The sequence below is a fragment of the Pagrus pagrus genome, assembly GCF_965226575.1.
Source record: "Pagrus pagrus genome assembly, chromosome: 11".
NCBI lineage: Eukaryota > Metazoa > Chordata > Actinopteri > Spariformes > Sparidae > Pagrus > Pagrus pagrus.
The window spans coordinates 15,829,624-15,845,023 of record NC_140195.1 but is presented as its reverse complement, the minus strand read 5'-3'; the positions used below and the strand labels follow the sequence as shown (position 1 = coordinate 15,845,023).

General features: G+C 41.9%; 1 protein-coding gene across 1 annotated transcript; it reads left to right on the top strand.

Annotated features, from left to right (window-relative positions):
- Positions 1 to 5,857: 5,857 nt before the first annotated feature.
- On the top strand, positions 5,858 to 9,169 carry hoxc11a (homeobox C11a; the record flags this gene model as incomplete). Its single annotated transcript, XM_084366297.1, is given in 3 exon segments — positions 5,858 to 5,989; positions 5,991 to 6,732; positions 8,104 to 9,169. Coding segments are annotated over 3 exon segments (1,107 nt in total). The 3' UTR covers positions 8,337 to 9,169.
- Between the last annotated feature and the right edge of the window lie 6,231 nt (positions 9,170 to 15,400).

Genomic DNA, 15,400 nt, shown 5'->3' with positions numbered 1-15,400 from the left:
CTGTGATGGAAAGAAATGAGATCCAATGAAATCTTAGAATATCCAGATTGATAGAGGTCGAGATTGCAAATCAGTAGGCAGTTGTTTTTATTTTGTTTCTTCTTTTTGGGCCATTTTAGCATCTTTACCACGTTTAATTTTTTTTATTTTTGGGATCGCGTGACAATATATCCACGATGTGAGGAATGTTTACGGCATCTGTCAGCGCCTGCAGTGATATTCTGCGTTATTAAATAGTGTTTTGTCAGTGTTTTTAAATAGAAAGGTTTCTCAAATGTTTGCTGCCCATTGCGAAGAGGAAATCCTTAATTGTTTAGTCTTTTGGGGGGTGGGCTATCCTCACCAGGCCGACGCCTGGGCCCAAACGCACTGAAGGTCAAGTATGCAGCATAGAGCTGCACAACCGGCAGCGCCTCCTTAAATCTTTTGCCAATTCATACAAGATGGAAAAATTCTACCTTCACCTGTTCAAGTTATTCCAGCATCGGTTCAGTGCACATGCAGTGTAGCCTGGACTATACTTATTTTTTCTATATGAAGATCAATATTTGTACGTGCAGTTTTCTTTATGTGTTTAAAGGTCTGGCTCTGAAGAAAAAGCTTGGAAAATTTGCAGCTCTGACGGCAAAGAAAACATTCGAACTAAGTGGTTGAGCAGGCATTTGAACGATATCGGACTCTGTGGCGTGAAGCTCTCAGAGCTTCTATTTTGGGTCCACATACTGAAGCACTCCTGTGCGTGGCAAGAGCAAACTAAAGTAATGCGTTTTGGACCCCCGGGTGCGAAAAGAACCAAGCAGTGCGCTCTTTTTCTCAATTGAAATAACTGTTTTAAATACATCCTGGATCTGCACGTATTGTAGTTTTAAAGATAAATAAATGTTAGACAATTTTAGACACCTAACCAAGATTCAATTTGGCACCTGATTGTCCCCCTAAATGCACAAAGCCCAGCTCTTTTTCCGAGAGGACTTTGGCTCCAACAGACAAGATTTGACCAAATAATGAAAGAAAAACACAAATATACAACGTCTGACGGAATATCTTTAAAATAACTGCACATAAGAAAGTTATATCATAATATGATCCATTTCAGATTTTGTTATCATGTCGTCATTGTCGCCACACTAATTGTATCATATGTAGGCTTACAAATTCCAAAACAAACCATTGCGTAATGGTTCGCAGGTCGTGCGTAATTTTGTGCTGTCGTGTGCGTAATTTCCCAAACCTGGCAAAACCCGTTTATTTTGGATAGTTAATCAGCCCACGATTGTTTCCCCAAACACTGGGCTTATTATCTCCGCTGATTTTAAAAGGTGATTTGGATATTTTGGAAGATTAACAGTGCAGTTAACAGTGGTCTAATACATGCCGAGCCTAAAAATATCTTTTTAAAATACCGCCATGTGACAGGCCACAGCCTGAAGAGCTTTCGGCACATAAAATGCTCTTTATTTTGGCTTTTTCAGAATGATATTAACTGTGAAACTAACAGCCCCTCTAGCAAAATATCAGACACAGGCTCACTTTTAAGCTCATCTAGAATCCATTCAAAAACAGATACACTTCAGTGTGTCTGTGCTCAGAGGACTTCAAGGGTGTTTTCAGAACGATCTAAATAACACATAGGAGCTGGAGCCAGCAGTCACCATTGGGCTATTTCTTGAGATGTGAAATCATTTAATACTTCTAATAAAAAAGTTAACACATTGTTGTGAAAGCTTTATATCCTAGCGGTTGAAAGAGAAATACACTCTGGAGATTGCTCTAAATGTAACAGCAACACACATCCTTATCTCGTAAGCTATTGTTGCCACCACAAACGCTTCATGCTAGGTGCATTCACTGAGACCTCAGTAAAAAAAAAACAAGGCTCTTTAGTGTTGCTTGAAACTGTTCGCAGCTCATACAGCCAAGTTTAACTGCCCGACTTACATCCAATTAAACTTATCTAGGCCATGAGGGGACAGTAATATGATTACACAGGCTTCCCACATTTAGCCTTGACTTGAGCTAACTGAGCAGCAGCAGCAGCGTCTTGGTGAACTGCGCCCATTGTATGTGCGTGCCACTGTGTTTGTGTGTGTCGCGAGTGTTGTATCATTTGGCACAGGATTTATCGACAGGGAGCCGAAACACTCCGCAATATTTAGGAGCGCCATTTTTGAACTGAGAGTTCTTCTTAACAAGAGGGTGACACCTAGGTTAACCATTGTAATTATGGCGCTAGGTAGCAATACATAACTTAAATTCCACAGACACAAGTCGTAAAGTTAGTGCTCCAACAGTGATATTTAAGCGAAGAATGGCAAATGTTTACAACACCTTCCCTTCAAGAGCACTCGACTGAACATTTTGACTAACGCTTAAAATATTTTCTGACAAGCTTGTACAAATAGTGTTCGTCATTGTGCGCGTCCTTGACAGATAGAATAAGTAAGGGGCTGATAAGTCTGATACAGACCCTTTGCGTGCAGACTCTGCACACACTTTGACTGCTCATTTGGTGCAACCAAATCAAACTTTCCTGGGTCCTACTGCTAGTGGAATATCAGCTGCTGTGAGGCGCCCATGCAGGGAAATAAACACATGGTAAACCTTATTCTTTGACTGATGGTCTGAGCGCACCAAGGCGAGAATAGTCAGTGTCTAAACCCTCCGAAGGCGGATATTGCCAAGTGATGGACATTGACCGGTCATATTTTGCCACGTTATGACAAATGCTGCGACTTAAACACAGCCAGCAGCACTATTTCTCATTCGTTTAGGCGCCTTAATTCCTCTTGTGTACCATGTCTTTTAAACTCCTCTTTCAATTTCTTCTGTATTCTCGATCAGAACCTCTAACTTTAGAATTTTATTATGGCATCATTTATTTATGCCAGCACATTACTTATTTATATCGCGCTAATACGCATCATTGACATGATTATGATGAGGAAATGATTTGACAATATTGTTTTGGATGTCTGTTCTGCTTCTGTTATTGCCCGCTGAAAGAAAAGTTTGTAGTTTTTATTAATTTCCCTGGAACCTTTTAATTCATCAGATGATATTATGATCGGAATAGTGTTGACACATTTAAGTCTCCTAACTCAGAGGCTTCATTATAAGGCAATTAGTGCGGCGGCTTCTCTGTGTCTTGAAATTCAACTTCACTTTTCAGCCCAGCCTTTTCCTTTGTAATTATCCAGCGCGCTTTATATTTAATACTTACAAATAGGCATTGACGTTTTTTATGTGCGAATTATTATTATTGTTATGCAACTGCACAACGCCAATGCTGCAGCATGTGTCGAGCATGTGTCCATACAGGCCACAGGCCAGTATGTTTACGCAAATATTTCCATAGCTGCGGTTGTACGTGTACCAAAAGATCTAATCAGTAGCTGTGCTTCCCGGAGTGCAAATTAACTTCTGTATTCATGTTTTTTTTTATTTCTGATAGCGATAGTGATTATAACTTTTAGAATCTGTCTTACTTTGATTAATTGGCTGAAATACTTTGCCTTGCCGAAATGTCAGAACAGAGAATTTGGGGCTTTTATATCAGAATTAGTGGGCTAAATTATACATTTCATAAATGGACACCCGAAACCAAGTTTCTGGAAATGCGTCATGGGTTTCGGTGTGAAAATCCAGCTCGCTGGTGTGTGTGTGTGTTTTTTTTTTTTTAAGTTGCAGAATATCTAGTTGCTGGATTCCAAATTCCTCTCATTCTCAACGTTTATGGTTTTCTATAGAACAAAGGGATTTAGCGTTACTACAGCCATTCGGAGTTTTATGGTGGACGTAGAGAGGATTTTAGTGGTCAAATTCAAGTGCTGTGTCTGGACAGCTGTCTGCTTTCTTTGTACTTGGATGCAGGATGCATCATGTGAGACAACCTTTTGTCTGTTGGGGTAGTAAACAAGCTAATGCCAATGCCACCTTTTTCACAAATAACCCCTGCAATGGACTCAGATTTCCAATTTTGAGGTCTGATGATGTTGCTTGTTTTTTTTTTTTCCTCCTTTCTCTTGGAAATCCCCCAGAGACTCTAACTTTGTTTTCAATTATTTTTAAACAACACAGGTGTCCGGTAATAGATTGTAATAGTGTTATTGGGATATTGGATAGTAATTCAAGAGTCTTTTGCAACATTTAGGAAGCAGCCTATAATCATAAACAATGGGCCATCATATTAATTTCACCTTGTGATAGTATCAGTTAGTCTATAAAGATTCGGAGATGGGCCTCAACAGTACAATTAAAAGTTTACAATGACGCAGGAAAGAACACGCAGGCGCATCTTTTCTTCAAACCAATCATTTATTTCAATTTATTTTTAAAAAAAAAAAGTCCAACCACAGATAAATGTCGACATTCCGGTGCAAAATAAAATTACCACATCAGCTGGGACTTATTTAATTTTAGAGGGAGATGTCGGATACATTCATAGCTCTTCGTCAATAGGCTCCCTCTGAGTGGCCTATAAGCTGCCTTTTACAAGAACACTAATTGTGGCTCTGCTTTGAAGCTTATAGACACACACAGCTGAAACACGAAACATTTAATTTGATATACTAGTGAGTCAAAGTATACATCATATCCCAGCATGTCAATCCGAGTGTTTCCATAATAAGAGGCTCACACATTGCAGTGATGTTATGGGCGGTGTTGTCAATAAGCTCTCCAACGTTAAATAATGCTGAATCGAGCATTTTGTGGGGGAGTAATTACGTTTTTCTGAGTTTGTGTTTATGTCACGAGGGCTCATTGTCCCACTGGGAGAGATGCGAGGTCCCAGGGCTTCACTGGTAGTGCTCCTGCAGGAGGCTCGAGCTCTTGAATTGCGCAGTCGTCCTCCATGGACTCTGTCATGATCCAAAGTCAAAGGGAAGAATGAGAGTGGGCCGATGACTTGAGCTTGCACAGTCAACGCATGCATGCTGTTTATTCTGCTGCACTACACAGCTATAGCCGCCCTCCGCTTGGTCAAGGGACGCAACATTTTCTTTTTGGTGAAAGAGGGAAAAAAAAGCTTCTTACAAAGGAGTGTTTAATTAATATGTTGCATAGTCATATAACAATAGGGGAGACCGGTTCGTCCACATCTCTGTTTAGAAGGCGTGCGTGCATCAGGCTTGTTCTGAGGAAAAAGGGATCAAAACAAAAAAACAAAAAAAATAATACAGCCCTTATGAAGTGATCTTAAGTCATATTCACATATCGCAGTGTAAAAATGTCCTGGGGACTCCCAGAGATTTGTAGAAGAAAGTGAGTCATTTACTGTGATCTGTTAAAGTTTTAGTAAATAATAAAACGACTAATATGCTCGTGGAATTGCTTCTTAACGGGTTAAGACCCTATGTGGGCTACATTACAGGGATTACTGCCGTGAAGTACTTTCTTACTTCAGATTTTACACTGTGTGTAACTATCAGTGATAATAATTCCTCTTTTTATTATAAAAAAAATATTAAAACCAGCAGTAGTACGAGAGCTTTCGTGATAGGAATAGCACGCACCGTGGTCACACTAATACTGATAATTGTAATAATTAGTATTATGATACAAATAATAATAGTCATAATAATAATCTTACCTGTAAAACTCCATAACACTATGAAACGCACGTCAGTGAGTGCACTCTGCCTGTTTAAGGAGCTGTAGCTGTTTAGCTAGCCTACCAGCAGCCCATAAACATAAACACACACAGCACATATCTCTCTAATTGTCATAAGCCTGCGAACAGGAATCTGTTACTGGTTTTCTTAGTGCGCCTGTGGTGTTTGGAAATGATTCGTTTGAACCTCGGAGATCTTACCTAAAGCCAACCACTCCTACACATCCAACTCTTCCAAATTGATATATGACAATATCTACTTTCGATCACGTGTCTGCGGGGCGACTTAGACGGATTGCGCGTCATCTCGCCTTCCCAAATTTTTCCCTTCTGCTGCAGCTCGTATCCAAAACATCTATCTATAGTACGGAGTACGAGAGAGAGAAAGATGTTTAACTCGGTGAATCTGGGCAACTTCTGCTCCCAGACGCGCAAAGACCGGACATCCGAGTTTGGGGACAGGACGGGCTGCGCGTCCAACATCTACCTCCCCAGCTGCACCTACTACGTCCCCGAGTTTTCTGCCGTCTCTTCGTTTCTTCCACAGGCCCCGTCCCGGCAAATCAGCTACCCTTATTCCACAAATCTGTCTCAAGTACAGCCGGTACGGGAAGTTTCATACGGCTTGGACCCTGCTAGTAAATGGCACCACAGAGGCAATTATGCATCGTGCTACTCGGGAGAGGATCTGGTGCATAGGGACTGTCTTCCGCCATCCACCATGACAGAAATGCTTATGAAGAACGAGAGTGTGTACAGCCACCACCATCACCATCACACCCATCCGGGCTCAAATCACCCCTCCACAGGTTTTTACTCCGGCGTCGGGAAAAACAACGTCCTCCCGCAAGGTTTCGACCGCTTTTTTGAGACCGCATACTGCAGCAGCACGGACAATCAGTCAGACAATTGTTTACAAAAGGGCGAGGGGGGAAAGCTGGAGAGCGACTCCCAGCAGCAGCAGCAGCAGCAGCAGCGACAGCAGCCCGCAGCCTCTGTACCCGGAGCCCCGGAGCAGGAAAAAGACCCAGAGGATGAGGAGGAACATACAAATTCAGGCTCGTGTACTTCTTCCTCCGCAACAACCAAGGACGGCAACGCCAGCAAGAGCAGCCACTCGAGTAGGTATACCGAAGCTGTAAAATGGGGGAAGGTTAAGGGGACTAGCCCGGTGTTTTGTCGGTCAGATTTTATGTGGAGTTTTATAAGCATTCAAAGGATTTTATTATAACCCTACAAAGCTCTTTCTTGCAACGAGAAGAATTTTTACGATGGGAAAGAGCTTTGAAAAAAGGGGGATGTTATACACAGACGCCTCTATGGTGAGAGTCTGTGAAATTTTTAAGAGAGAGCTATTGTGACAAATGTTAACTTTGATCATGAACTTGCGTTGGGCATTTTAAGGGATTTTCTCGTTGGGCTGTCGTGAGTAAAAACCAATTGGGCAGAACATTGCTTTTGGCGTCTTGTGAATTTTCTTTTAGCACTGGCTTTGCCCGCAAAAGACATGCTGCACAGAGTATTACACACTTTACGGTTAAATACGTCCTTATCTATACATCTGTGGGTCTGTCTTTCTATCTGGTGCCAGATTAAAACCGTTTCCCCCCGTTTTACTAGCAGTCAGTAAATGAATTAGTGGAGTGTTTTTGCCTCGTCCATGTATGAGGAGACTACATTGCTCTGCAAATTCTGCTATATCCTCAGCAGCCGCTGACAAAAAGTCCAAAATCAATCTCCTATTGCACTCCACTTCTCTGCTAATGAGCTGCATGCAAGCTGGCGTCACTGTAAACTTCAGTGACTCGCATGAAGTGAAATCCGGCTTGATTTCGAGTGCAGAAATGTGTGTTATTAACGCAGCACACAGCTCTTATTGGTGTTTAGCCTCATGCACTGTGTATTAGCCCAGCCAGGCTGCAGACACAAGCTAACTGAGGCTGCTGTTTGCTTCTCTCCCACACACACAAAACAATAAAAGAAAAAATCCATTTCCCCAGTCACCTGTTTGATAAGAAGTTATAGGGCCACAGGGGTCTTGCACAGGGCCATTGCAGACATGGGCAATGCATTTCAAGCCACTGCCAAAAGATTGTGTAAATTGTTAGTGTAGCTCCAGAGGAATGTGGCGCACATAATGCGCTGAAATACTTTTGTTGTTGTGTATTTATCACAGATAAACACGTACTTAGAGACTGTAAGTTGATATTATTTCCTCCAAGCGATTCGGATATTTAACACTCTTTATGGCTGGTTTATCTGATAGCCTCAGCTCCTTCTCTTGATGAATGTTGACTGAAATGCTATCATTACTAATGCCACTGAGGCGGAATTCTTAGCATCCTGCAAGTCCATAGTCACCTCAGCACTAACGCTTATTTTCGAGCCCCCAACATCCCTGATTGTTGTGCATATATTATTATTATTTATTCCTGTGACGTTGCTCCTGTTTGATGTCGTTTTTAAATAATTGTATTTTATTTTCCCTGCAGGCACTCCTCGCACAAGGAAGAAGCGGTGTCCATATTCCAAGTTTCAGATTCGAGAGCTGGAGCGGGAATTCTTCTTTAACGTTTACATCAACAAAGAGAAAAGGCTTCAGCTTTCCCGAATGCTCAACCTCACCGACCGCCAGGTTAAAATTTGGTTTCAGAATAGAAGAATGAAAGAGAAGAAGCTGAGCAGAGATCGCCTCCAGTACTTCTCTGGAAACCCCCTATTGTGAGCACGGGCAGAAAAGTGTCACAGTCTTTTGGTCAGTGACATTAAGGCCTACTCTTTATCTCATTGAATTGTAACCGTGGGCATAAGCATTTTTTTCTAAAGGAGCCCAGATCACCAACAGTGCAATGTTAAAGTGGACAGTGGGAGTTAATAGGCCTGCATGGGAGAAAGTCGCCATTTTCTTATTGCCCCACGAGCGGCGGTGAATTTCTTGCTGGTCACCCATAAAGGCCTACATGGTTAGAATAATCATTTATACCTATGCTGTTCTTGAATATGTCCCTCTATTTATCACGATTCTCCATTGTGTTTATTCTATTGTCCATATAGACATATTTGTTGTTAAAATATCAAAAAGAAAAAAAAAAAAAAAAATGTAACAAATCATTTGAATCCTTATTGCGCAGACAACTTTTAGCTCTTCCCCCTTCCCTTCCCTTCCCTCTGGTCTTTGTATATAGCATATCATTATCTAATTATTTCTCGACCAGAGTATAAACAAGTTAAAGCAAAAATCTCCAGGCTGCATTTTTCGCCAATTGAGAACTGTGACGTCCAATCTGTGAAAGTATATACCCCCCCTCCTGTACAGAGTAGCCTATGCAATGTGCATTCGTGACTGTAAATAGGCGTATGTTGAATTTCCTTTCCCCTATCCCTGCTGCTATTTTTTCAGTACACTGCCCATACAACCTTTAACAGCTTTAACGCCAACTCTCTTTAAATTATTTGCTTCAAAACATTGGTGCTTTGGATTCCAGAGAGGAGGAACAGATTGTTGGCCTGTGTATCATTAATATAATACCTATGAAATAAACAGAAACGTATAGGCAAAACTCCAACGACTGTGTGCTTTTTGTGCTGTCATTATCACAAATGCCATTACTGCTTGTGACTTTGCATTTATTCTCGACAGACGCAGCGTTTGCTTGGGGGGAAAAATTAAAAACGCAACTACTTAATAAATGTGTGTACAAACTCCAAACTGCTGGCCCGCATACACAACATTAGCACACTTTAAACTTGTGTTTCTGGGCCAGTTCAGGGTGATACACACATTTGCTCAGCTAGATAGGGTGACGCTTGTGAAACTGCAGGAAATAGTGTCGGCGGGCCTACACTTGTCACATTTCGAGGCTATTTTAAGCTTCCATCACCCTTTAAAGATCAGGTTTGAATTTTAGCAAGCGTGTTAAACGAAGATAAAGCCCAGATCTTAGAAAAGTAGAGAAAGAGAGTGGAATGATAACCTCTTTTAGTGCCCACTAAATGGAATCGCCACTCTTGTAGTCTAGACACTGCCATAAAGACAGAGGCACTAAATGGCTATTTTTTTCTCTTAATTGCACCGTCTGTTCGGGGGGAATGGTGTTCACTTCCGCAGTAAATAGTAAACAAGCAAGACTGGATGTCCGAAAGGAGGAGAAAAAAAAAAAAACTTGCCAAGAGGTTTCGACATGAACTCGGGTCTGTGCAGTCTGCAAACCAAACCCCTTCCCCCCTCTGCACACAGCCGTCATGTCCGCCATTCTTCTTATCTGAAAATTTGGGAAAACCGCAGCAAAAAGTCTCTCCGAAGATAAGATGTAAGTGTATTAATTCATTTATTTATTGTCTAAGATTCGACTGATGCAAGAACTCGTGAGATGCTGATGTTGTGCAGCCCGGATGTCGCCAGACATTTAAAAATAATCGTCTATTTGTCTGAGCTGACCCCAAGCCTCGGCCTATTTCAACACATCAGCTGTGAATAAATAATTGGTGACTAATTGGAGCACGCGTTGGAGGGACAGCCAGGGGAAAGGAAATCATAATTGGCATGTAACTTTTTTTTTTTTCTTTAAAAAAAAAAAAAAAAAAAAAAAAAAATGTGAGCGCGTGTGTGCGCCTCATGTGAGCGCATGTGTATTTCGTATGTGTGTTCCCGCGCACCCGACATATGTGCATGATGATTGCACGTGTGCATTAACTACAATTTATAATTAAATGTAGTCTTTGAACTTCAATAATGTCAAGGCCTTCACCTTTAACCCGCTGCAATAAAGTGGAATCAAGGAGCCCCTTTAGCCCGGAAATGTGTGCAGCGGCGGAATGGGCCAATGAGAGTGAGTGGGAACAGAAAGTGGAATGTGTACAGAGACCAACTTTGACCCCTCGCATTAAACTACAGCAGGTAACTTTGCCAGCTTTAGCACGCCCAGTAAATACACTTTATTGTCCTTGTAAAATGTATACGTTTTCACGCATGAGACGTTTTAAACCATGTTGGTATAAACCGTAGGCCCGGCTATATTTGTATTCTCTCAAGACGAGAAAACACGCGGATGTGTGGCTGTCGCAGTGTGCTTGTCTTAATGGGTGGTTCCGCGAAGTGCAAACATGACGGTTTGTTGCTTGCGTGGGTGTGTGAGTCAGTGCATCCTTTGATATCTGCCTTTAAATGTGACTCCTGTTCGGGCTGCTGTGCGTAAATCAAAGAGATTTTTTTTTTCTCCAGACGCTTGCATGGGTATGTGTGTTGCTCTTGAGTGTTTAGTTTAGGCCTGTGTCGTTTTCTTTGAGGTTGGGATGGAGGTTGAAGCTTTTGGGCAGGGTTGACGTTACTTGAACGGAAAGAAAATAAGTTGGACCCACGTGATGCGCGCTTTTTTTTTTTTTTAGGACGTATATTACGCACAAATTGAGATCAGGGTCAATCTGCATATGTCAGTGTGATATCAGGAAGGACAGGGGGCCGTTCTGACAAAAGAAAAGGGCGATGCACACTAGCGGAGATCAAGGCTATAGGAGCCCCTCACTCGCCACACCCACCAACCTTGGCCCTGGGACGGTGACGTGGGTAATTTGTCGGTTTCTCCAACACACAACGTCACTAACAGAGAGCGCTGCAGAGGCTCCTGCAAGTGTTGTCTGTCAGCCACACGGGGGCCAGGAGGCTCCCGGCCTCTCCGCCGCTCCGTTTCCTCAACGGGATCTTGGAAAACGCTTCCTTAGATGGACGCCACGGTGACATCAGAGTGTTATTATTAGTGTTAGAGACACGGCCTCTGATGCGTGACAAGAGGGGACAGTCCTCTCTGCTGGACTGCAGCTCCTGCCGCCTGGATTGTGCACTTGGGTGTTGTGGTGGAGGAAAATGGCGGTGTGTTTTATGTAGATGAGTGGAACCAGGAGGCAGAAGATGAAGCCTGCGTGCCATTAAAATGTGCAGGGGGAAATTAATTAATTCAACGACATGAAATCTGAGGGATTATTGTAAAGAATCTCAGACCGTCGATCCGACGCTGAGAACTATCACTTTAATTTTATTTTATTTTTGGGAATAAACGTCTCTAAACAAGTCATATTTGCTTCTTAGGTCCAGGAAACAGTGTGTATTTATATTGAAAATTGTGAGGCCCCATAGATAAAATAGCGTGGCAGCATAAGGAATTTCAGTTATAATTTCTAAATAACTTGACAAAGCAATACATTTTTTGTTGGCAATAAAACTTACAAAAAAACTAGTAAAAAAAAGGTAAATGCTCCAATAAATAGATTTTTTTTTTCAATACTGTTTTGGCAACATTTCCAAATATTGTTGCGGTTTTAATATTAAACTGCGCATCAGTAATAATTGAATTATTATCGTGTTTTTTAATTGTGAAATAAATGCAGGGGGGTTCCCACGCGTTCTTCTCTCTCAGCAAATACTAATCAAGGGGTTATAGGCTATTGAATGGTTTTATACTACAGTGTACTACTCACATCTCAGCACCTATCCTGTTCTATAGGGCCATAAAACAGTTCGACGCTGTAAAACGAGCTCTCGCTGTTGCTGCAACCAAATAACACTCAAAACGCTTGAATTTACATTAGCGCATTTGTACGGTGCTATGTATTTATTGTCGCCACCGAGTTTCCACTGACTGTAATTTATAGCAAGTTTTTAAGTTCGATATGGCGGCTGGCGTGTGTGTGTGTGTGTGTGTGTGTGTGTGTGTGTGTGTGTGTGTGTGTGTGTGTGTGTGTGTGTGTTTGGTGTGGTCGTCGTCAGTGGTACTAATGTAATACTTTGATGGTTTTTAATTAAGAACTTACCTGATTCTGACACCGTGAATTTACAGTTTGAGTGGACAGCAGCGTGAGAGAGGACAGAAAGCAGAACCTCCTCACATCCCAACCTGAAGGATATTTCTCAAAGTGGGCTGCTTGGAGCAAATTAGTTGTGTCGCCCCAGTTGCTACTGATTAGTACAATAAGGAGACAGGCTACCGAGCCCGCAGCAGTCAGCGGCCATACCTGTTTGCAATATAGTAACAGCCTCCAGGTTTGCAATCAATTGGACGACAGGGTAGTGGCGAAAGCGCTGGCTGTAGTTTAGACAAGTGTAAAGACCGTGGTAAAATACAGTCCTAGTCAGCACCGTGTGTGTGTGTGTGTGTGTGTGTGTGTGTGTGTGTGTCTCTGTGTGTGTGTTGTGTAGCCCAGGATACATCAGCGAGCAGTGTAAGTGTGTGCGGATATTTGTGCAGGTTTAATGCGCTCAAAAATGCAACACACACATTTAAAACTGAGTTTTTTTTTAATTTTATTTATTTATTTTTTGCGTGTAAAACTCACTGAAAATGAGTTTTTTTCGTGAAATTGTTCGCCTTAACGACAAAGAGAGAAAGTCCCGACATTCGTAGGAATGTGTTATTTGGAAACAACAGTGCTGCGCTCCGTTTTTCCACGATAAACAGGAAACAAAAGCAAAGTGCGCATTTTGTTACAAAGCGGACAAGTATGTGTGCTCAATTAAAGCTTTTTTCCATTGCTTAACAGCCCCTTTGTTCTTAATACTCATTATGTAAGGCGAATAAGCCAATTAAAGTATTTTATTACATATTGTTTAATTGTCTGTTGCAGCTCAGTAGTTGTTATTTCTCAGAAACGTTGTGCTCGTCTCACCTTGGTGTCAGAATATTTCATGCACTATACAATTGTGTTGTTTATTTAACTTGAACGTCGCACAGCCTCTTAGCTGCAGCAGCGTTAGCTCTGCGCTAACTTCCATCTGTGATCCTTGGGCATATTGCAAACTGTAATTTTCTAACTCTGTAGCAGCATTACACACTGTTCTCCACATGGCTCTGTCAGTAACATCGCAATAGTCTGCCAACGGCGCTGCCAGGTGTGCAACAACACAACGCTCACATCTGCAACATCACTGTAGGTGTGTGTGACATTCAAACATGTCTGCTGTTCATCTCATCTTTTCAGGTCAATGACATCATGATGCATATTTCTGCTGCTGCACTGCCAGGCCTGTGAGATCACACTTCTGCACTTGGTGGCATCGCAATGTTCTCTTCATGTCTCTGTTGGTGAAACTTGAGCATTATTTAGAGCTCAGTGCTGCTTGAAAAGTTAATTGGCTTTTATGTGCATGACTTTTTGTTTTTTTCTGTGTGTGCCCGGCTGAGTTGGGAGTAGCCTGCAGGCAAGGTGTGAATGTGTCATAAAGCAGTTTTTGTGTGTGTGCGCGTCAGTGGCGTGAGTTTGAGAGGCGTGCTGTACACTGGATGTGCTTATCAATGTGTCCCTGCGTGTGTGTGTGTGTGTGTGTGTGTGAGAGAGAAAATAATATCCTCAATAATCCATTATTCCAGCATTTTAGCTTGAAAAACGCCATTCTTCAGAGGTATACATTTTTCACGAACCACATTAAACTTTTACTTGTCCATGCCAGTTAATAGTTTATGAGGGTTTCGTGAGCCTAAAATGCTCCCTCAACCCACAAGACCACGTTATTCTCCCGTGTATCATCAATTAGCCAGAGAAACTGAATAGATAATAAGTTTAAGGGAGCATAAGTGGGATGAGTTTTTCATTCAACACGAGCGATCTGAAGACATGAATGGCTCCTTTCATAAATGTGAGGAGCAGAGAATGACCACAAAGACTCTGGTAATCGGTAATTTTGAATATTTATTTCACGTACATTTAGTGAATCACAGTCACGCAAAGGTTGCTGCTCATCTTTAAAAACACCCCTGGGGGCTAGATATGCAAATATAGACAGATATTCAAAGACAGTGACAACATATCGTGCCCTTGCCTTTGGAAATGAGTCTGAACTGAACACACACACGCAGACGCACACAGACAAACAAACACACAGACAGGCGCGCATGCACGTCTGGCTCAAACCAAACCTTGAGGACACAAGCATCCCCGCATATTTGTGGCTGAAGAATTCAAAGAAGACTTTATGCTGGTTAAACACATTCATCATTATCTATAACAGGACTTTTGAGTTATTTGCTAGAGAGCCGGTGATGCGCTGCTAATCTAATGAGACGCTCAAGACATTCCAGTTATTTAAAGAGCAAAGCCCTGATGAAGGAAGTCTTGTGGCGCTTCTCAAACATCATTTGTCTCGTTGCATCACGGAAGCTTCAATTCATCTGTGCCTTATTTCTACTGAGAGATCGTAGAAATGACACATTTAAGAAAAATGGGAAATTAGTTGCATCAGCTTTGTGCGTTTGCAGGGAAGAAACACAACCTTCAGCGTTGATTTATTTGGTATTAAAACCTCGTTGGTGTGTCTGCGCGTTTGTTTGGACTGGATGCATGTCCTAAAGCGTCCTGACTGCAGCAGAGAAAACCCAGGCCTGACACAACACAACACATGACACGAAACGAAGGGGGATTTTTTTTTTTTTTGACTGAACACAACTTTGAGACTGAGAAAACAAATGCACCATGTGGGTCAGAAGCTAGCTTCATTATATTCAGACGAAAACGGATAAATGATTTACATTGGGTTGCTCATTTAAAGCGACATAAGCGTGTCGTCTCTCTGTCCAACAGGAGACAACTTTCCATTTAATCTCGCTTTCGTTACGTTTATTCCAAGTCATTCAGATTGACTGCTAACCAGGAAGAAAGAGCGCACCTCGTTTCAAATTCACTGGATTCATGTTTCGCAATAGCAGCCTTCATAATAAAGATGGTGGGCTGGTTTCGGCTGCAGCGCACTATTTTGTTCACGTTGTTGCTACTGACTTATATTAGAAGAATAGATTTCACTTGAAC